The sequence below is a fragment of the Pseudorca crassidens genome, chromosome 3 (assembly GCF_039906515.1).
Source record: "Pseudorca crassidens isolate mPseCra1 chromosome 3, mPseCra1.hap1, whole genome shotgun sequence".
Lineage (NCBI taxonomy): Eukaryota > Metazoa > Chordata > Mammalia > Artiodactyla > Delphinidae > Pseudorca > Pseudorca crassidens.
In genome coordinates, this window is record NC_090298.1 from 103,106,398 (window position 1) to 103,127,789 (window position 21,392).

The 21,392-nt window shown below is 44.3% G+C and overlaps 1 protein-coding gene across 8 annotated transcripts in view; it reads right to left on the reverse strand.

Moving 5' to 3' along the window:
- Positions 1 to 4,896: 4,896 nt before the first annotated feature.
- The window catches only part of ZNF608 (zinc finger protein 608), a 105,974-nt gene continuing 89,478 nt past the window's right edge, over positions 4,897 to 21,392 (reverse strand). For 3 of the 8 annotated variants that reach the window (XM_067731594.1, XM_067731589.1, XM_067731588.1), the window contains 7 exons: positions 15,217 to 15,304; positions 12,245 to 14,699; positions 10,152 to 10,569; positions 9,391 to 9,563; positions 7,874 to 8,027; positions 5,926 to 6,007; positions 4,897 to 5,624 (listed from right to left, as the gene is read on the reverse strand). In XM_067731594.1, the coding sequence (XP_067587695.1) occupies positions 5,597 to 5,624; positions 5,926 to 6,007; positions 7,874 to 8,027; positions 9,391 to 9,563; positions 10,152 to 10,569; positions 12,245 to 14,699; positions 15,217 to 15,304 (3,398 nt within the window). In that variant the 3' untranslated portion in view covers positions 4,897 to 5,596. Of the gene's footprint in view, positions 6,008 to 7,873; positions 8,028 to 9,390; positions 9,564 to 10,151; positions 10,570 to 12,244; positions 14,700 to 15,216; positions 15,305 to 21,392 lie in introns of all 8 variants that reach the window. The other 5 variants (XM_067731590.1, XR_010942079.1, XM_067731593.1 and 2 more) reach the window with 5 other exon arrangements.

Here is a 21,392-nt window from a genome sequence, read left to right on the forward strand (position 1 = left end):
AGGAGATCTGAATTTCATGACCAGCTGACTGTCACAACTTGGGCTGGGGGTGGGGGTGGGGGGGTGCTTAGAAACTGCTAGGGACAACTGGTGGGTAGAGGTAGTTCAACATCCTATACGATAAACAGGACAGCCCCCTACTCCCATCGCCCAGCACAGACTTTTCCCGTCCAAAATGTCCACGGTGCCAAGGCTGGGAACCCCTGCTTTAGAGAGTGATTTTGTTAAAAAATAAAAAAGAAACCACAACGGAGGAACTGCTAATAGTGGGTTTCACTCTGTTTTCTCTCCTAAAGTTAACTGAAAGCAAACAACATTTATGACTCAAGCTTTTGCAGGAAGCAGGGGATGGACGACTGTGGTTAGTGACAAAAAAACAGTAATAAATGGCTTTGCCTGTCTTGTCTCTTTTTCAGAGTCAGGGAGGGAATGAAATGACCAGTAATTATCATTTAAACTGCTGTTTTATCCTCTATCAATCAGAGCTATTCATTCTGGTTACTCTCAGACCCTTGGGCTGAAACCACACTAAATCAGGGTCAAGGCCAGGGTGAATATATAAGGCCAGTCTTTTCATTCTGTAAGTGCTAATGACCTGGGCTGAACATCAATGGCAAGTTTCCATGAAAAAGCCATCTGAGATCCTAATCTAGGAACAAACGGTTCTATACACGGAGCCTATTACCTTGTTTTTAATATTCTGTATTCGCTGGGACCACAGCTGTAAACAACTCTTCAGTCTCATTTCTCCATGAAGTTAATTTGCACTGTGTCAGCACTGCAGGCTTTTTGCATATGTTCAGGGCAAGCTGATATGAGCAGGCCTGGAATGAATAATGTTTAGTAAAATCAATAAACCCTATTATTAGTCACTAAGGGGACTGATTTTATGTCTATAAAAGTAAAACAATTAGAACCGTATTAATGGCAGATTCATCATAGTAATATAATGGAGCCAAGTAGGCTTGTCTTCTGGGAATCTTTAATTTACCATTCAGTACTGACTATGTACTCAGCCAGAGAAATGGCACACATAATATAAACAAGCTCTGGCCTTTGGCAATTCATGTTGTCATCAGCAGAGACAACACTGTAACAGTAAGGGGAAGAAACAAAACTTCATTCATTGATTAATGGAAACCAGTCATGAATAATGTTCCAGTAAGAACCTGGAGGGAGAGCCTATTCTAATTGCATTCTGCTTTCGGTCATATATCTCTTTGTATCTATCAGCACTCCTGTTTACTACAGTAGCAGAGTTAAGCACGGTCTGATGCCCATATTTATACTCTACCTATTTAGGCACCTAACTAGAAGTAATTAAAAGCCTGGTGCGTAATAAGCATATATCTAGGTGCGTAATAAGCATATATCTAATCATTGTGCAGCTCAGGCGAGATTGGCTTCCCTATGATTTTTTAAAATATTTATTACTAAAGGCAGGAAAATCATCAGGAATCCACAGTATCCCCCAGCCACCACCAGGAACGTGATAACATGGCTGGTGAAGATGTAAATTGACCTTAGTTCTGGTCCTGTGTTTCGACGCTGAATTGTTTAGTCAGTTCTAGAACTGGAGCAGCACATAGGCAACCAAATGTCATACTTTAAACAGTATTCTGAACAGAGGAAACATACTTGTTTAACTGGTATAAGACAAATTACATCAGGTCTTCAAAGACACATCAAGACATGGTCTAAGAACTGAAAAAGTGTGATAACTTTAAAAAGTGATGAAAAATAGGTGAAATACGCTGACGTGTAGCTAACACCATAAACAATGTTGGACAAAAGTCATAAGAAAAGCCGCTTTCAGGTGGCTTCCAAAAGTAGAGGAAGTATTTTTGATTGCAATTATCTATTCACTTGTGAAGCAAAGGCCCCCAAGTAGGAAAACTAACCAAATTATACCAAGACAAATTCTGTCAACTTAAAGAACCGTCTTAGGAAAAACCAAGGGGGTAGAACTCTTATTAGTAGTTATAGTAAAATCATTAAAACTTACAGCTGGGATAAAGCATCAACCAGTCCAAACACATGACACACACCCCAACTCTAGGGCTTTGGCTCTGCTTTTGCATCTCACTGCAATGTTCCCCCCACCGGATATGTGCATGACTGCTTCCTCATCTCCGTGAGTGAGGCCTTTCCTGATCACTCTAGCTGTATTGGGTTGGCCAAAAAGTTCCTTCGGCTTTTAAGTAAAAATAAATAAATTGTCACCAAGAACTTTATTGAACAACATATTCACCGTTTTGTTCCACTATCTTCTGCCATTTTTCAGGCAACTTCATAATTCCATCTTCCCAAAATTTTTTACCTTTTTGAGCAAAGAACTCTTCCAGGTGCCTTTTACAGTCTTCCAGGGAATTGAAATTTTTCCCATTAAGAGAATTTTGTAAAGATCGAAATAAATGGAAATCCAAAGGTGCAGGGCTTCCCTGGTGGCGCAGTGGTTGAGAGTCCGCCTGCCGATGCAGGGGACACGGGTTCATGCCCCGGTCCGGGGAGATCCCACATGCTGCGGAGCGGCTGGGCCCATGAGCCGTGGCCACTGAGCCTGCGCGTCTGGAGCCTGTGCTCCGCAACGGGAGAGGCCACAACAGTGAGAGGCCCGCGTACCGCAAAAACAAAAACAAAAACAAAGGTGCAATGTCTGGTGAATATGGGGGATGAATCAGAACCTCCCAGCCAAGCTGTAACAGTGTTTGCCCGGTCATCGAAGAAACATGTGGCCTTCAGTTATCCTGGCAGAAGATTATGCATTTTCTGTTGACTAATTCTGGATGCGTTTCATCAAGTGCTGCTTTCTGTTGGTCTAAGTGGGAGCAGTGCTTGTTGGAATTAATGGTTTGGTTTTCTGGAAGGAGCTCATAATAGAGAACTCCCTTCCAATCCCACCAAATACACAACATCACCGTCTTTGGATGAAGACCGGCCTCTGGTGTGGTTGGTGGTGGTTCATTTCGCTTGCCCCACGATCTCTTCCGTTCCACGTTACTGTACAGTATCCACTTTTCATCGTCCGTCACAATTTGTTTTAAGAACGGAACATTTTCGTTACGTTTGAGAATCGCGTGCGGAAATAGTCAAGAAGGTTTTTTTCTCGCTTAACTTAATGTGGAACCCAAACATCAAAGCGATTAACATAACCAGGCTGGTGCAAATGATTTTCAGCGTTTGATTTGGACGTTTTGAGTATGTTGGTTATACCCTGGGTGGTATAATGTTGACTGTTCTCAATTAATGTCTCGATTTGATCGCTATCAACTTCAACTGGTCTACCTGACCGTGGAGCATTGCCCAAAGAGAAGTCTCCAGCATGAAACTTTGCAAACTACTTTTAACACGTTCGATCAGTCACAGCACCTTCTCCACGAATCGTTTTTTGTGATTCAGTTGTGTTTTTTACCTTTCTTGAAATAATAAAGCATAATATGCCGAAACTGTTGTTTTTCTTCCATCTTCAATATTAGAATGGCTACACAAAAATTCACCAGGTTTGATAAGGTTTTTTTTTAATGCACGCTAATATGACAGCTGTCACAATACAATCTAACAAAACTGTTTCGAATGAAGTTAAAGACAACTAAGCGCTACTTACTAGAGCCATCTTACAGGAAAAAACCGAATGAACCTTTTGGCCAACCCAATAGTTACAAACACCCACACATCCCTCATGCCCACTCCCAGACTTTATTTTTCTCCGGGGCATTTATCAACCATCTAACATACTCCACATAGTACTTACATATTTTATTATGCTTACCCCACCTACTAGAAAATGCAAACTCTATGAGGACAGGAATTTTTGTCTGCTTTGTTCATGGCTATATCCCAGCACATGTACAGTGCCTGGGATAAAGCAGGTGCTCAGAAAGTACTTGCTGGGAAGGAGGGAGAAAGGGAGGGAAAAAGGGAAGCAAGGAAAAGGAAAAACAGTGAGAAAGCAGTTAATTCCGTATGTTCGGCATAACATATGCTAGTAAAACAATTTAATGACAAGTCAAGTTTTCACACATTTTACCTACTGTCCACACGTCACAAGCCTGACATCTTTGGAATATCATTCCATACCACAGAAACCTGTATGTATCAATTTGTAGTGATATTATACTCTGTATTTGAGTAAATACCCAATAAAGATACATATATCCACTGGATTCTATCCACTTATTTGGTTGTTAAACCTGGGTGTCATATAAGAAAAGTCAGTATTTCTGTACTGTATCTTATGCAATGGACATTCATAATATTAAGGAACCTTTCTTTGGGAATTAGAAATACTATCAGCCAGCTAGAAATAACATGAGACAGACAAGAAGCCATTATATATATTAAAAAAAAAAAACCTTTTTAATTCTGATTGCCAAATTATTTAAGGCAGGTATAAAAAAGGAAAGCATTCAATATACATTTTACATAAAATAAACTAGATTACAGCATAAAACAAGTAACCAGGCAATGGCGTTAAAGTCTCTCTCTTCTAAAACTGGATAATTGTAAACATTAAAAAAAAAAAAAAAAGGACTGCAGGACTATTCAAGTAATAGAACAATCACAGATGTCTCTGGTATGCAGGCTATTGGGTTATTTGCCATTCAAGATTATCAAAAATGACACCTCATTATTCACAGATGCTCATTATTTCCCCGTTTTAATCTTTACATTATATACAACACAGTTTTTGTGGTACTGGCAACCCCATGCCTTCCAAAAGTATTTTTTCCACAATACACAAGTACAAACAGTGACTACAGGAACATTTTACACTGATGCATCGTAACAGGGGCCACCAAACAGACATCTAAATTGTACCCAAGTGTCGTCATCACAGTTAGCCTTTCTGAGGGGCTTACGGGAAATATATGAAGGATACGCAAGGTTCAGGCACACTGATACATAACATTATTTATTTACAATTGAAAAGCAAAAGGAAAAGAAAGTAAGCAGCCTTCCGTGGCTAACACTTCTCAATTTGACAAGCACATCTTTTATCTCCTTTACTGAGCAGTTTGCGACCCGGCAGCAGACCCTGTGTGTGCGAGCCTGGTTACTGATACAAAAAGTATAGAATATATATGTGTATGTGTGTGTGCGTGTGTGTGTGTGTGCGTGCGTGTGCGTGTATATACATATATGTATACGTATATATATATATATATATATATAAAACAGAAGTTTAATTACAGCAACATTTGTTACTCTCTGATAAAATCTGTAATTTACAAAAATGAAATGACTGGTTTTTGCCTGCCATTAAGGCATTTCAAATTAACACCATGGAACTGATGTCTGTATAAAGCGCTTCCCCATGTGATCCAGTCACATGACAACGTACATTTCCAATCTTGTTATTCTCTGCAAGAGAAAAGAAAACCTTAGCAGAGGGGTTCCATCCACATTTGACACTGAAAATATGAAAACTGTAAGACCAACAGACATTTTAATTCTATTCAGTCAATGGAACTCAATTCCATAGAAAGTGAATGAACACAAGGGTAATGACAGACAACGTGAAAAATAAATTATTTTCCTTTTTAACACAACTTGAGGGGTAATTGAAAATATCAAAGAACAAACATTACCTTTAGCACTATGGAAATACATTCCTCCATTTGCAACTTCATTTTTAAACATAATAAAACAAAGGGAGTCATGGTGAATTATTTTAACAAAGCAGTGAAGACAACCTAAGAAAGTTTCAACCGTTTAAGACACAGGTCAGTTAATCACTAACGTACATTACAGCTATAAGAATGGAATAGAAGTTGCATGTGAAGCATAGTGGTAAAATAAGCACATTCACTCCAATATCAAACCCTTAGGAGCTAAGTGTTTGGTCTAAAAAGCCTACACTTGCTTCCTCCCACCATTAAGATGTCTCTACCTAGAAAACTGATTCAAAACATAGAGGCTCTTTACCTTCTTTGTGCAGGAAACATTCCTGATGCAGATGCCTGGGCAGCCACCTGCTGAGAGGCAACGAGGGCAGCAGAGGTCAAGCCTAATGGGGAAAAAATGCAGGGTTTCTGTGACTTTCAGAAATGTAAAAGTAGATGCAGGCCCAATGGTGAAAGGCTGCAGACCCCGTGAGTAGCCATCTGTCCTTTCAACACACACACATGAAACGTTTCATGCATCGAGGACAGACTACAAACTGCTCGGTCTAACCAGTACCCATCCCTTCAGTGAATACTCGGCGGTTTTCTTAATAGCTATTCAAAGTGAATACAGCATTCCATCTCTCTGGCTCTGCGTGGTGCTAAATGGTTTGCACGCATTCCTGAATAGGAAGCTCAGGAGGAATGACAGGTACCAGGTAACAACAGGAATCAAAAGTCACAGTGAATTATAGAAGCGACATTCTATTTGCTTAGAATACAATACTTTCATAATAACTTTTACCACTTTAACGTTTTCCCCAGTGATTGAACACCAATGTATCCCATAAGGTACATGGAATCACTGAATTGAACTTAGAAATAGTCTTAACTTTTACCCTGCAAGAGAAAGGGAGCAGTAAGAGAATGTAATAGCTCCAAATGGCAAGAAGTTGCCTAACAGAAAATTCTTTAGAAAACCATCCCGGAAAAAAATAGAGGAAACAGATGTAAACTTCGGGAAGATGACTCTCTCCTTCTATGTCCTCTATGGTCTCTTTTAACACCACTATTTGACACCAAGTAACATGAGCTGAATAAATTAAAATGACCCCTTCACGTGGGGATAGCGCTTCCTACTTTTGGAAGTACCTTCAAACATATTATTGTTTGTTATTATTGTTTTCAGACAGCAGAGTAAGAGGCAACTTGGCAAGCACTGCAGACCAAATTGTGTCCTTCCAAAATTCCTATGTGGAAGCCTTAACCCCCCAACGTGACTGTGTTTGGAGATAGGACCTATAAGGAGGTAATTAAGGTTAAATGAGGTCCTATAGGTAGGGCCCCGAACCAACAGGATTAGTGTCCCTATAAGAAGAGATACGAGAGAGTAACTCTCTTCCCCGCCGCGGCCCCCCAGCTCTCCCCATTCACAAAGAGGTCACAGGAGCACACAGCAAGACGGCGTCCGTCCACAAGCTGGGAAGAGAGCTCTCACCAGAAACCAACCATGCTGGCATCCTGATCTCAGACTATAAGCCTCCAGAACTATGAACAGAAATACATTTCTGTTGTTTAAAGCCATAAAAACTGTGGTATTTTGTTATGACAGCCAAAGCTAAGACAGCAAGATCCTAGCAAGTGATCTGCTGGTAAAGACGGTGCCACTCCCCCGCCCCTGCCATGAGGTGACAGAGCTAGGACAAATGCTCAACTAAAACATCACAAACTGAAGGTTCCTCACGTCAGTTGCTGTGACTCTTTAAAAATGTTTCTCCTCTTTACTGAAAGGGTCCCAGGAGTGAAGGGCTGGAAGAGTCCCTGGATTAGGTTATAAAAAATGTTGAGCTTGATTACGTGACTCCCATTACTTCCACGGGAAAAAGAGCAATTTCAAGGCCTGCAGAGATCAGGGCTAGTCGTTTCACCAAAGCCTCCCACCAACCCTCCCTGTCTGCCACAATTTCCCCGCAGCAGCTATCTGATCTTCTGATTGTTATATTCAGTGCCCCAGACACTAGCCACCACCGATAACATCAACAAGTGACAATTATTAAGTGGTAGCCATTTCACTTCCTAACAGAATACAGAGATGTGGGAATAGCCTTAGTTGTGTCCCAAGGAAATACCAGGAAAGAAGTCTTAAAAACCCTCCCTGGAGTTAATTCACTCAAAGTGCAACCTTTTCATTTGAAGACAAGGAAGGCAGTTTTGGCAACTGTTTTCCAAAGCAGGATGAACAGAGGCACAAGTAAGACAGAGCTGCTGACCTTGGAAAGGGTCGTATTGCCCAGGGATGAGTGGGTACCCCATGCCCACATGGGTGTGGTGGTGTGTATGCAGGTGCCGCTGGCCGAAGGGGGAGTGGCGGTCCCTCTCCCTCTCCGCTTCCCGCTCTCGCTCAGCTGAAGCCTTTTCCACAGGCTGCAACAGAAAAGAGAGAGATTCCCCCCTTAATCCTCTGAACAACAATCCGGAGGAGCGTAGGAAACCACCTTGCTCCCTTTGGCAACAGGTGCTAACGATTACAAAGTAAATACACAGACACTTAAAATTCTTTATTAATGGAAGAGCATTTCAAAAGACATGCATTAGTTTCCACTGGAATTGAGCCAACACTACAGTAGTGCTCCCCGCCAAAGCAGCATCAATGTTTTCCTCAAATGATTGAAATAAGAGGACCTCTCTCATCTCACTCATAATTGCAGGTTTAGAATCGACCCAATTTCTTCCTAGAAACAACTTGCACATGGGGATCAGGAGAAGAAGGAGTTGTAGAGATTTCTTTAAGGTCAAGTTTTCTGATTACTCTTCTATATTAATTACAATTTGTGAGGGGAATATATCTCACAATTTTAAGCCTATCTTTATACTTACCTCCATTGAGAACATACATCCTAATATTATATGTTAATATCAAGCAAAGCAAATCATTGCCCTACGCCTCCGGAAGTATTCCAAAATCTCTCCATCTCTGAACACTCAGAGAAGCTCCAGTTCTCCCAAATCATACTTTGGTTAAGGATCGTGGGTTTCCGAGACATTTTTACGCACTAGAACTTAACCACTCTTTCGCTAAAGTTCTTTTTCTTACTTGAAAACAATCTTCGCACTAGGAGTACTCTTAGGAAAGGAGTCATGAATCATCTTTCCCGGTTTCTTTACAGAGTCTCAGGTAGGCACACTCAGACGCACATTACAGTGCCCATATTTTAATTTATTCCGAACTTCTCTTTTCTAGGCAAGAACTACCACATCCTTTGTATTTTCTCTCTTCCCAACAGTCTCTAGGACTAGCAATTGCACTTGTCTGGGGGAGGTGGGTGCGTGGGAGTGGAGCCGTCTTTCACAAAGACACACGTCTGAATCACTTCCGCAGAGCTACAGGGATGTGTGGAGGAGTCAAGGTCAAAGCAGAACAGAGACAGCCGCCACTCCTTAGCCAAGTGACTCACTCTGGCACACGAGTGCGACACAAATATTTCGCGCCCAAGGTTGGTTCCTATGAATTTAAATGTCTGGCTAACAAGCATCCTCCTGGGTAAACAAGGTATAGATTTTCCAACAGAAAAGACTGCTGCTACCTTACACGCTTTCACAATTTTTCCCCCATGTATGAAAGCATCTTATTTTTGAACATGCCATTCTTTCCATATTAGACTAAAACAGCACCCTGAAATCACAGCTGGGTTCCAAAACCATTTATATTTCAAGACTGTTCTCTAGCTTGTCTGCTTTTCTCCCCCTGAAACATAGTACTTGTTAGTGATGACAAAAGGAGGCATACAGCGGGAGACTTGCTGCGGTACTGGCTGGCGTGCTGGTGGAGCAAATCCAGTGCTTTCGATTCAGTGGTTGTTTTCGTGGTGATGCTAGGGCTGGTATTGACCTTCTCTGCCTCTTCTCTCCCTGACATCTTCCCGTAAACAGGGTAATGAAATCCTGGCGAGAGATAGGCCCCTGCAGATACACAACAAATGCCACATCAAGTTACAGACGACATCTTAAAAAAAACCCAAAAAACAAAAACCATTTGGATGACACGAATTTGGGACAAGAGTCGGAGATCTTCAAGTAGGGAATAGTGCATTAAGAATGGGCTACGTCATCGTTAAACTGTATCTAGGTTCTCCGATTCTCTTCTCCCAGTTAATTCATCCTGATGATCAGAGGTTTCTAAAAAGAAATGAGCTTCCAGCCGTTTCATATGTTTATGTGTCCGTTTAACTCCAAGGAATAGTAACTGTTATGATTATGACAGTAAGTGCTCAGAATATTTTCCTAGGCCATAAAGTATCTGTCAGTCTAATGGCTGCAGCAGACCATCAGAGCCTATGGAAACTAGAGCTAAGGACTCTTGACATTTCGTCTAAAAAATGAAAAATCTTCCATGAAATCCATTTCATCTTTGGGACTTCTTTAAGTAGCATTAAATACAAGCCAAACAAAGGTCCCTCTTGAAGCATCTAATTTATCCTGAGTTTTAAAATAGCTAGTATTTGAACACAGCCTCTTCCCTCCAAAACAGTGAGAACCCGTGACACGTACCAGGGTAACTGTGCATTAGGACGGGAGAAACAGCCCGGTATGCAGGGTGGCTGGGGTCATACATCTGCGGGTAAGGGTAAGCATGCAAGTACTGTATGTAGGACTGATGCTGACTCATGGGGGAGGAGACGGCCACTCTGGCTCCCCGAGAGTCCTTCCAGTTCACGGGAGTCTTGCGATCATCGTTTTTCAGCTTGCTCTCATCCAAGGATTGAGAATCAGGACGCTTGGCCTCTTTGGGCTCCTCTTTGATGCTCGTTAACGATACGGGAAGGCTGGGCACACCACCCTCTTTGTTGGGGGTTTTCCTGGGACTATCCTCTTTTAGTTTCTTCTCTCTATCGAGTTCTTCTGACTTTTGCAGGTCTAGGTATTTGGGTTGGTATACATAATGATGCCATGTCCTTGAATCTGGATCCTGATTTTGGGGGAAAAAAAGAAGACATGTTTCAAAATTTCAATTTTCAAGAAAAACTCATTCATCACCATGACAGCACGATTACTATGACTTCTAAGTGAACATTTATTTATATGCTCGCACTGTGCAACGACCTTTACCGCCTCCTCTTACAGAGGAATAATGTCTGAGGTAGGCATCATGAATAATCCCTTTTACAGAAGACAAAAGCTAAGTTTTTCAAGCTCAAGTAATATCAGGGTCACACCGCTGCCCAGTTCGTGGAGCTGAGCTTCAAAACTTAGCTCCGCTGGAATTCAGAGCTGGGCTGTTAAGGTCAATTCTTAACATTAGGTAACATCCTCAGACATATTTAATCTAACCTCATTTTCCTTTTAACATCTCACACAGGTAAAAAGAATTCAGAAAACTCAAGCTGATAACAATGTTTTACTTACTGTTTAAGTAAGTTTTACTACAGTTTAAGTAATTATTATATCAATTTACATCATTTAGAGGGGAAAACTCTTGGTTTCCTAAGACATTTTCTTCACCTACTGCAGCTGAGGCTTAATATAACTGCATCACGTCTCATTATGTGCTAACATCTTAATCAAAACAAAATTAAAAATTAACAGGACACATTATGGTTTTTCTACCAGGAAACAAAGGCATCCATCAACCTCCCAAATTGTATAGTTCTAATGCAGCCCTGTGAAGTCACAGCTTGATTCGAGCCTCCAGAAATGGGGAAACCGAGGGTCCTTAAATGGCCTTTGTGACCTGCCCATGCCATTCATGATATAAACCCACTGGGTATCTGGGGTTAAGGCCCAACTCTGGGACAGAAATGAGCATGAAGAAAGGATTCCGTTGCTCTGATTCACCAGGGACCTCTAAGCCCCCCTCCCTCTCAGTGGGGGCTGGGATGCTGGGAAATACCAGAATTCATACTCGTGGGACTGCAGCTGAGTCAGGACATCTGAATTGTGACAGAAAGTGCTGGCACATGCGTGGTTTCACGGTGACCGATTTTCAGGTGTTGTCACATTTAACCTCAGACTGGCTGACCAGGGGGGCTCTGGGGTGACTGCCTGAGACCCATCTGCCCAGACTCCCCGCTCTCCTCACAAGCGAGAAGCTCTGAGCTCTGCTCTGGGGTCCTTAATGTAGAACGTAAAACAGAACTCTAGGCACCTCAAGACACCCCGAGTTTCATTAAAAAGATGAGTGGGAAATGTGAATTTAAGGTCGCCATCTTCATATGCCCAGAAGATGCCAAAATGAATTTGAAAATGTAAAAGAACAAATTGTTTGAGTGCTCAGACTCAGAATCTCAGAGTTAGAAGAGAACTCAGCCACTGTGGGGTAGAATTCCCTCACTCTGGACTCAGAAAGAAGTGAAGGGACCTCATCAGAGTCAGTTAGTTAACGGCAGGGAACATGAGTCTGCAAAGCACATGGCCAAGGTTCTTTTCACTACACAACATGACAAGGAAACAGTGAGCGATGTACATTTCAGAGGTACACAAGAACTCCCGAGAATTCATTGAAAATATTTTTCAGGAGAAGAGGAATCCAGCCTAAGGAGCCCTTGGGTGGATTTCCTGTGAAGAACTCTTAACCAGATCAAGCCCAGCCACGTACAAGCCTCAGACTGCTCTCTCCCTGTGGGGACCACACTCCACAATCTTACTTGTTTAAATCTCGAGGTTGGGTCTACACCTGTCTGCTTCATAGAGTCCATGACAGATTTCATTTCTACAGCTTCCTTAATAAGCTGGTGGTTTTCCATCTGCTTAGCTTTGAAGCTGTCGGCCTGAAGCTGCTGCTGGTGATTGGAGAGAAGCTGTGATTTACCTGTCTCCTCAGATTTATTAGGCACTGACGGCCCTAGTTTAGAATGGTTTTTGTTAGGCTCCGGAGTAGAGGGAGCTTTTGAGATTGTGGCCGATGGCATGTTTTTCTGTTTACTGTCCTCTTTGCCCAGCTCTTTCAAGGGGAGCTCATTTTTCCTTTCACAGTCTCCTCTCCCAGTTTGGGCCATTTTCTGCTCTGCCAGCCTCTGGTCCTCATAGTACTTCTCATACTGCTGTCTATAGGCAGGGCTGGTGGCCATCAGAGACTTCTGGTCCATATAGAGCCCGTAGGCATATTGGCCATAATACAGTGACTGAGCCAGGGCCGGGTGTCTCTGCGTGATCACCGATTGGTGCTGAGGCTGTAAGGATGCAGAATTATGGTCCACTTTCTTGGCCTCGAGCTGCTCTGCCTTGTCTTTCTTATCTGCATCTTCCTCAGACTCCTTCTTGATCTTCATTCCCTGCGCGCTCCCGCCGTTCCCAGCTACAGGGGCACCGACCTGCCCAGGGTGCATGTAACTCGGAGAATAATAAGGATCGTAGCCATGGTAATAGGGAGAGTGGGACTCTTTCATCTGAGATGATTGTGCTGTCGTTGAAGAATGCCCTTTTACAACACCGTCCTTACTGGAAAGGATATCTGACGGGGAACTGGCCTTGGACCTCACGCCCTCCGACCTGCTGTCAGAACCGCCGTCATCAGCAGCATCAGAGATGTCCGAGTAGGCAGGGCTGCTTGTCTTGGCTGCGGAACTCTCGGCCCCATTCTGGGTCAGCACGTGCAGCGGGGCCACGGGCGCCTGCCCGTTCACCAAAGCGCTGCACTCCATCCTCGAGGCACTCCCGATGGAAGGACTGGGAGCGTTGTCGGTGAAGGTGTAAACCTTATCAGCCTCGGCTTTGATACTGGCCATCCGACTCTCTTGTGACTCGGACAGTCCGTTCGCCAGCCCTTCATTCTTGTTGAGGTGGTCCTTTAAAAAATGCCCAGATACATCTCTGCCAGCCCCCTTGGCGTCCTCTAGTTTGCCCAGCTTCGCATCCGTTTTCGGGCTCCCCGTCTCTTTCCCTTCTTTGTCCTTCAGCTTCCGCTTCTCCTTTTTCTTTTTGTCTTTGAGCGACACGAGCGCTGGGTTCACGGTGACGGGCTCCCCCATAATCGTGGGCTTTGGCTGAATGGGCTTTAACGGAGGACTCTTTGGTGTGGCCTGGACCGCCGTGGTTGTGAGGGAGGGCAGTCCGGGTATGGTCCCCGTGGTGGTGCCCGTAAAGGCTGCGGTGGGAATTGCGATTAGCTGTGGCGGCGTTGGGGCCGGAGCAGGGGCAATGGGCCGGGCACTTTTAAGCTTAGAGAGGTTTTTGTCCATTTTGCAACTGTTGGCTTTTTTGCCCTTTTCTTTCTCTCCCAAATTTTTCTTGTCGATCAAGCCTTCTGCTTCCAGTTTGGGCATTTCGGCAGCCAAACTGCCGTCTGCTGCCGAGCAGCTGTCTACGGTGGCCGTCATGTTGGAGATGACTGGAAGGTTGTTGAGGTCATTGTTGAGGCCCTTCTTTTTGCTGGAATTCTTCCCAGGCTTCGATCCGATAACAGAGCCCGGGCCATTGCTCATCAGCTCTCTCTTCCCCTTGGGGGTTCCGGGGGGGTTCCCCGAGCCAGGGGACACTGGCGCCTTCACCTGCTCGTAAGTCGATACACTTGTGCTTGGCTCGCTGCATTCCAGCGCCACGTTGCTCAAGGCCTCCTCACAGTCCGAGATCTTGCCCTCGCTGTCCGGTTCGAACTCCAGCTTGTTCTCTGGGTCTAAGTGGGCATGAGCCTGGTGGTACCTGAGGCCGTTGATGTGCTTGTACTTTTTGTTGCAGTTTGGGTGTGGACAATCAATCAACACCGGAGAAGAGCAGCCCTGGTCCAAAAAAGTCGTCTCTGGTTTCCCTTGAGGGGTGGTGGGAGTGCTTCTCGAATTTGTGCGGACACGCTTCCCGGGCTTACTGTCCTCGGAGCTGGAGTTCAGGTCTAGCTCCATCGGAGGCTTGTTTTTCCTTTTGTTGGTGGAGGAGGGGCTGGCTTTGATGTCCTCCGCAGCACAATTCGGGGGTGTCCTTCGCCCGCTGGCATTAAGGCTGCCCCGCCTCCCTTTCCCATTGGCCCCCCCTCTGTTCTTGTTCTGCAGCCCTCTGGACTCTGTGAAGCTGGCCTCCGAGCCCGGGGCAGCTGCGGTAGACCTCGCTCTTTTCCCCCGGCCCCGGCCCCCTCTCATCTCCAGGTCGCTGGTGGGTGACTCGCAGAACCTAGGGAAGCAAGTAACAGATGTCAAAACGAGCATCCCCAAAGGAGCCGAGTGAAATCACAAGGCACGCAATGCAGCAAAGAGCAGGCAACACCCCAGCAGCTTGAGGGCTGGGCCCAGATAAAGAAAAGTCACCCAGTTCTTCCACTGACAATTTCAACACCTGCGAAAGAACAGGCTACCAATGGCTTATGTTCTTCCTCAGAAAACCAGCTCGGGTAGCTAAGTTTCCAATCCAGTTCAAATTCCCATATTGAGAAAAAGAAAACAAAGGAGAAAGAGAAGGGGGCAGGAAGTAGTGATCTCCCTACAAAAAAGCAACCCAGCATCTGCATTTTACTGTATTCAATCCTGAATTGCTCATTGCTCTTTTGCCTGGTTTCAATTACAAACTGACTTTTATGTATTATTAATCTCTCTCTGTAGTCTCCTTGCAAAGAGAGGATGGGGGAAGGAGAGGGCAAGAAGAGGAAGGAGGAGAGGAAAACAGAGCCTGAAATCAAAGGCTCCATGCCTACCTGGGAGGGGCCCAGTCGTGCTTGGTGCAGTCCAATAAGGTCCCTACATAAGTTTTGTTCCTCCACGTGACATTGACCACTAGGACACCTGCAGGAGTGGGGAATGAAGATGGACCAAGGTTAGCACAAATTACCCTATTTCCAGTTCATTTATTATTACTGTTCTTTTTACCAGCAAAGCTCTATTCTCATTTGCTTTCAAAAGCTGTGGTTTGCATTCTTCCTCTTTCTGGTTTCAGTGACCTCAAGCAAAAACCCACAGGAAATCATGTGTGTGTGTTCACGAGCATACGCGCGTGGTACAAAAGGGTAAGGGCTGCGTGTGAGAGTGTAATCAAGATACTGCTGACAGAAGGAAATGGTTTTTGCCATGTCCTGCTGTAAAACAGCAACACTCACCTCTTAATTTTTCTATTATTACACATAATTGCTTTCGTTTGGCAAGCAGCCAACAAAAACTAAGCCCCAGTTACCAGTGCTTAAACCAGAAGGTGACTGAAAGGGATCGGTTTTGCTTCCAATTCAGCAATATAAAATAACGGTGATTTTTATTTAGGAAAAAAATGATGCGCATGCACAAAAATAGGTCTAGAACGGGGGAAAGCGGGAGCTTGGAGTTCAGATAGCAGACAATCAGCTATGATTTCTCTTTCCTAATCCTCCCCTCTCTGGCTTTGTGAGACAAGAATCAGCCTTGGTATGGTATCTGTTTCACTGTTTGGTATTGTTTCATATTAAGGACTCCTAAAATAGCCCTCTTAAGAAAATAAATGTGCACAATAAGTTTGCTCTTGGGGTTATCTTTAGAATCAACTTTAGTAAGCATTTGCCACAGAGGATTAGAAAAAAAAAAAAAAAAACAACAACCTCAAAACCAACACGCTTGTTTCCTGCAAGCCATTCTGCTTTTCCCAACTGCTTTGCAGACAGACAATTTAATTTAGCGCTGCGTCTGTGAATTACTAAACTTAAGTGCACTTAGTATACCAAATGTCACAGGGAAACAAAATATAACATCCTCTTTATTTCTCTAGAGGACAAGTGCCGTATTTCTTTAAACTCACTCCTTTAAAGCATACAGTAAAAGGACCTAGATTTTGAGACACACATAAAATATGAGGGTAAAGAAATAAAGTATTTAAGTGTGTCTTAGTTTCTATAAAGCACCACTCCCCCTTCTTTCTTGGAAACACCAAGGGGCAATACTCAAAGTCTATTTCTAGCTGGTTTACTCGCTTGCTCACTGCCGTTTTGAATTCTGCAGAAAATCTGTACTGAACTCCTTTGTGGCAAGGGACACCTCACAAGGTAAGACTCATTTCCTTGGGAATGTCTTTAACAGCAGGTAAAATATTTGCATCGTTGGGACTCATAGTGGGGAAGAAAGGATTTCTTTCAAAAGGCCCAAAAAGAGATTTAAAAATTGTTTCCCATATGGTCTGTGTTACTATTACTTAGGTGACAGCTGAACTTACTCACTATATCAGTGGGGGGCGGGGGGGGGGTTGAGGGGGAGTTAGCACGAAGCAAAGCAAGCATTTCCTCAAATCATAGTTGACTCCATTCTAATTCCTTCAGGGAAAAAAAAAAATTAAAGCCATTGAGTATAAAAATTCTTATTGAGATGAGATCGATGGTAATTAGGCATTTGGTCAAAATGTGCACAAGACGGAACAATTGGAGGAAAGGATTCTTTATGAGCACATCCCTTCAGGAAAAGGGAGCGGGTGGGAGACAAGGCGAAGGGGAAGACGAGCTGGTTTTCTCATCATCTGCTCTCTGGGGCACTGTGTGTGGTGTCAAAGACCTTTGCAGCTGCTTAAAATTCTTTAGCATGTCAGCTATATTTACAGTGCAGGAATCTATCTGTAGTGCCAGAAGGGTACTGCATTTTAGCTTTAGACGCATTAGGCTGAAACACCGCGTTCCAGAGTCCCTGATGTAGCACAAATGTATAATTAAAATTGCTTGAAAGGAAACATGAAAGAAACAACAAACCCTCCATTCTTACAGTAATAAAATTAAAAACAGGAAAAGTCTGCACAGACACTTAACATTTGTCTGCAGTGAAAGGCTTTTGTTATTGCTTTTCCCCAAAGGGTTTCGCGTTTCCAGCAAATGATGGCCGCGGATTGGCCGACGCCTGCTGGGAACGCCGGCGTCTGATTGGCTGAGCCGAGCGCGGCCGCCCGGACCAGCGAGGCAGCAGCCCGGGATAAAGGAGCATCGCCAGGGGAAGAGGCGGCCGCGGTGGCGGGCTCGCCACGAGGCGAGGGCGCGCTCCCTGAGCCGGGTCTCTCTTGGGGACAGAGGGCTGCCCAGCTCCGTAAATCAACGCGGGCTGATCCGTGTGTTGAAAGGCTACTGTCCGCGTGACCGTGCTGGCTTTCCCAGCACGACCCACACTGCGCAGCTCCACGCACACACATAACGCCAGCCGGCTCACAACCGTCTCAGCATCAAATTCCTGGTCTCGGAACAGGACAAAGGGAAACGTGGGGGCCGGAGAGAAGGACGGGACCCCAACACAAAGTTAATCGTTGGTTAGGTGGGGTTATCGGGTGAAGCTGTCACATGGGAGAAACACAAGTTGAAACTTCCACACTGCAAAACTATTCCCATCGCCTGACACTATTTCTTGAAGCCACACTCCTATCTAAGTACAAGTGACAGTATTATAATCATTATCATTCTGAAAAAAAAAAAAAGTCTATTTTCAACTTCAAAGGGCCTCAATAAGTCAGCCTAATTTTCCTAGAATCCCTCTATATTTTAAAAAATGTTCAAAATAAATGCTCTACTCCCTGGAAGATTTTGAACAGTTTCTTAATTAAATACGTGTGCTTGGTCTATTTTTCTTTATATGCACAGTCCACAATGTCACGTAATATTTATGTCTGCCTAGAATTCACGTGCGAATACACGCACGCACATGTTTACGCAGCCAAATCTGCTCTGTATTGGAATGAAGGCTTAAGGAATGCTTCTCATATAAACTACAAAGTGTACTGTTTCTTTGTCAGGAAGTCTATGTTTAGACAACATCCTATTGTGAGGGGCCAAGTACAAAGGTAATGTTTAGTTCTAAAAGATATAAACGGCTTATTATTTTGGAGTCACAGCATCTTGAACTTTGTAACCCACGGCCATATAAAGCAGACTATACTTTTTTAAAGGCATAAATGCCCAACATGAACATGAGTCCTTCAGAAGCCCAAATTTGAATTTTATAAACCTGGGCATGGTTACTTTTCTCACTTATCATATATAAACTAAAAACAAATGTACATTTATTCCAAAAAGAGTTAATATTTCTCTAACTACACACTTATTCCTTCAAACATCTGGGCAATTTGCAAGGTGCTGGGGACACTCTGTACAAGTCCTTTTCATCTTTATCTTCTCAGGTATCCCACCAGATTTATTATCTTCCCTTCCCACCCACAGACTGGGCATCATCTTTCTCAAAATGCTAATAATGCCTGCCCTGTAACACTTTAAATTTGAAAAATATCTTCAGATTATTACCAATAAAGTAAAAATAAAGCTGAAGAGAGCAACAGATGGTTTGGGTGTGCTTCCCACGCAGGGTTTTCTTCTTTGTATTAAGAGTATGTCTTAGATACTGGTACACAATCTAAGCTGCCGCCGCCACAAAGCATATTACCTACTGGACACTTAGTAAGAAGGTGGCCTATGTTCTATAACCTGAGCCCTTTCCTTACCTCTATAAAAGCCAAAAGAGCCCTGAGATCCCACAAGGATTCCACGTTCACAGTGTTCTCTTATCTCCTCTGTCACTACTTTGCAGTTAAGTGTTCCCAGAGAGATGGTCAGGCCCATTAAGCATTTATTGTGCATCTACAGGGTATACGACACTAGGAACCTATCTGGTGCTACAGAATCAACCATGTTTTTTGCCTGTAACTCCATACAAACTCTACACTTTTAAGAGTCTGCAAATTTGTAGCCGAACATAGGGATACCCTGTATTCCAGAAGTGGAAGTATGGTTTGCATATTACCCATACTAGAGAGTAGGCCCCTTAATCGATCTCATTAAACTAGACCCAGGATGTGACTTTCATAGTAACCGCCCTGCCCACAGTCCCTGCTCAGAGGGTAGTCTCAGGAGACTAGGCTCCTAGACCACTTATCCTAACCCTGGCCTCCTCTGACTGTTCCAGTGATGGGCAACTGAAGCAGAGGTAACTAAACAAGGATGTGCTTTGGGAATCTGAGCTAGTGGTATAGAAGGGGAAGTTGATAACAAGAGTAGAAACCTGTAGGTCACAAGCTACTGAAGGGAGAGAGGACCACGATGGAGACAAGGATATAATAGCTATGAGCCAGAGGCCAATGGGTAGTGCAAGGCCCTCATATTTGTGTGTCCCTTTTCCTGCCTACTTCATCACTGACGGGGTGGAGGTGGTGGGGGGGAGGGCAGTGTCTCACCAGGACCCAGGACTGTCCTGATATTTTCCAGTCATCTGTTAAAAAGTCGTCCCTGGGCTTCCCTGGTGGCGCAGTGATTGAGAGCCCGCCTGCCGATGCAGGGGACACGGGTTCGTGCCCCGGTCCAGGAAAATCCCACATGCCGCGGAGCAGCTGGGCCCGTGACCCACGGCCGCTGAGCCTGCGTATCCGGAGCCTGTGCTCCGCAACGGGAGAGGCCACAACAGTGAGAGGCCCACATACCGCAAAAAAAAAAAAAAAAAAAAAAAGTTGTCCCTGGTTCTGAACTACAATCTGTCTTTGAACACCTAGGTCCTGGCTGTGTCTTCTGATACCCTACAGACAGTCCATTTGACAGCCTTTCACCCACGCAAGGTCGATGACCATGTCGATATTCCCTTTGCCTCCAATTGCCCTCTTTTTTCCCCTCCAGCATAAACAAGTTTCTTCAACCATTCTTGTTATCACACTTTTAATTGCCCTGGGAAAAAAAACCTTTGAAGATGGACTTGACCAAATCCCCAAGGAAAGTTCAGGTTTCTAATGAATCAGGACCAAGCAGAGACCACGTCTAACGTTCTCTCTTCTATGAATCCTCTCCAGACACACAGACCACGCATACCGCCAGAAAACGGCCACTCCCTCCTGAGTCCCCACTATGCTCCATCCAAGTCCTCTCCCCAGTGGATCTCCCCAGAATCCATGGTTTCCCTCTGAGTCCACAGCTAGACACTTTCTCAGCCTCCTCCCTACCGGTTAGACGTGCTCCTGTCCCTCAGTTCTATGAAAGGCAAGTGAACCGATAAGTGCCACTGCCAGGCCTGACCCAGAAGCATCTCCTGTGCACGTGCCTCAGACCTCTTCACCTTCCTGGCTCGCTGGCATGGAGACCAGAGCAACCCAGAAGGCCACAGAAGATGTCAGAGCCTCCTTCAGCTGGGACCCTATGACTAGGAGAACCCGCATCCAACAGGAAGACCGAATTCCCTCCATTAGGTGAGCAGCAAATAGACTCTTACTGTTTGAACACTGCGGAGACTGTCTTAAACTACACGGTCCCTTTAAAACCTTACTCCACTCATATACACAAGAGGCCTGTCTCTTCCAGCCCGACTCCACTCCTTGAAAACATGAGTACTGTCTGCACCTACCGTACCTGTGGGCACAGTGCCCAGCACATGGAGGGAGTTCATTCGACTCCCAGGGGCTACTAGATGATGACTGAAGAAAATCGAGATGGGAATGCTACCCAGTGTCTTCTTTTCACGATTACCATACTTTTCCAATAAGCATCGTCTCGCACTAGCTTCAAGATGATAGGAATTCTCCGTGGAGAGATTTCGCTTTGAAGATGTTATAAATATGGTTTATGAATTACTGTTTCTGGGATTTGTGAAGATGTTTCCTCAAGAACTGGGCAAATGCCTGATTTCCCAGCGGATCAGCCTAACTCTGTTTATAGTAGAGTTTACAGACTCTTTCAGAGTTTTTAAAGTGCCTCACCCCTGGGACAGAAGTCTTTCGCCAAGCACTGCAAATGCCGTATTTGGAATCCGACATCGTTTTTTGACCCTCTTATTCACACTGCCACATCTGGATGGCTTGGGTGTGCACTTGTGCAGTAAACAGAAACCTCACTCCAGTAACACCGAAATGGAACCCATTTATGCCACGATCCTTTTTTTTTTTAAGTGTACACATTTCTTTCCTCCTTTCCATTTT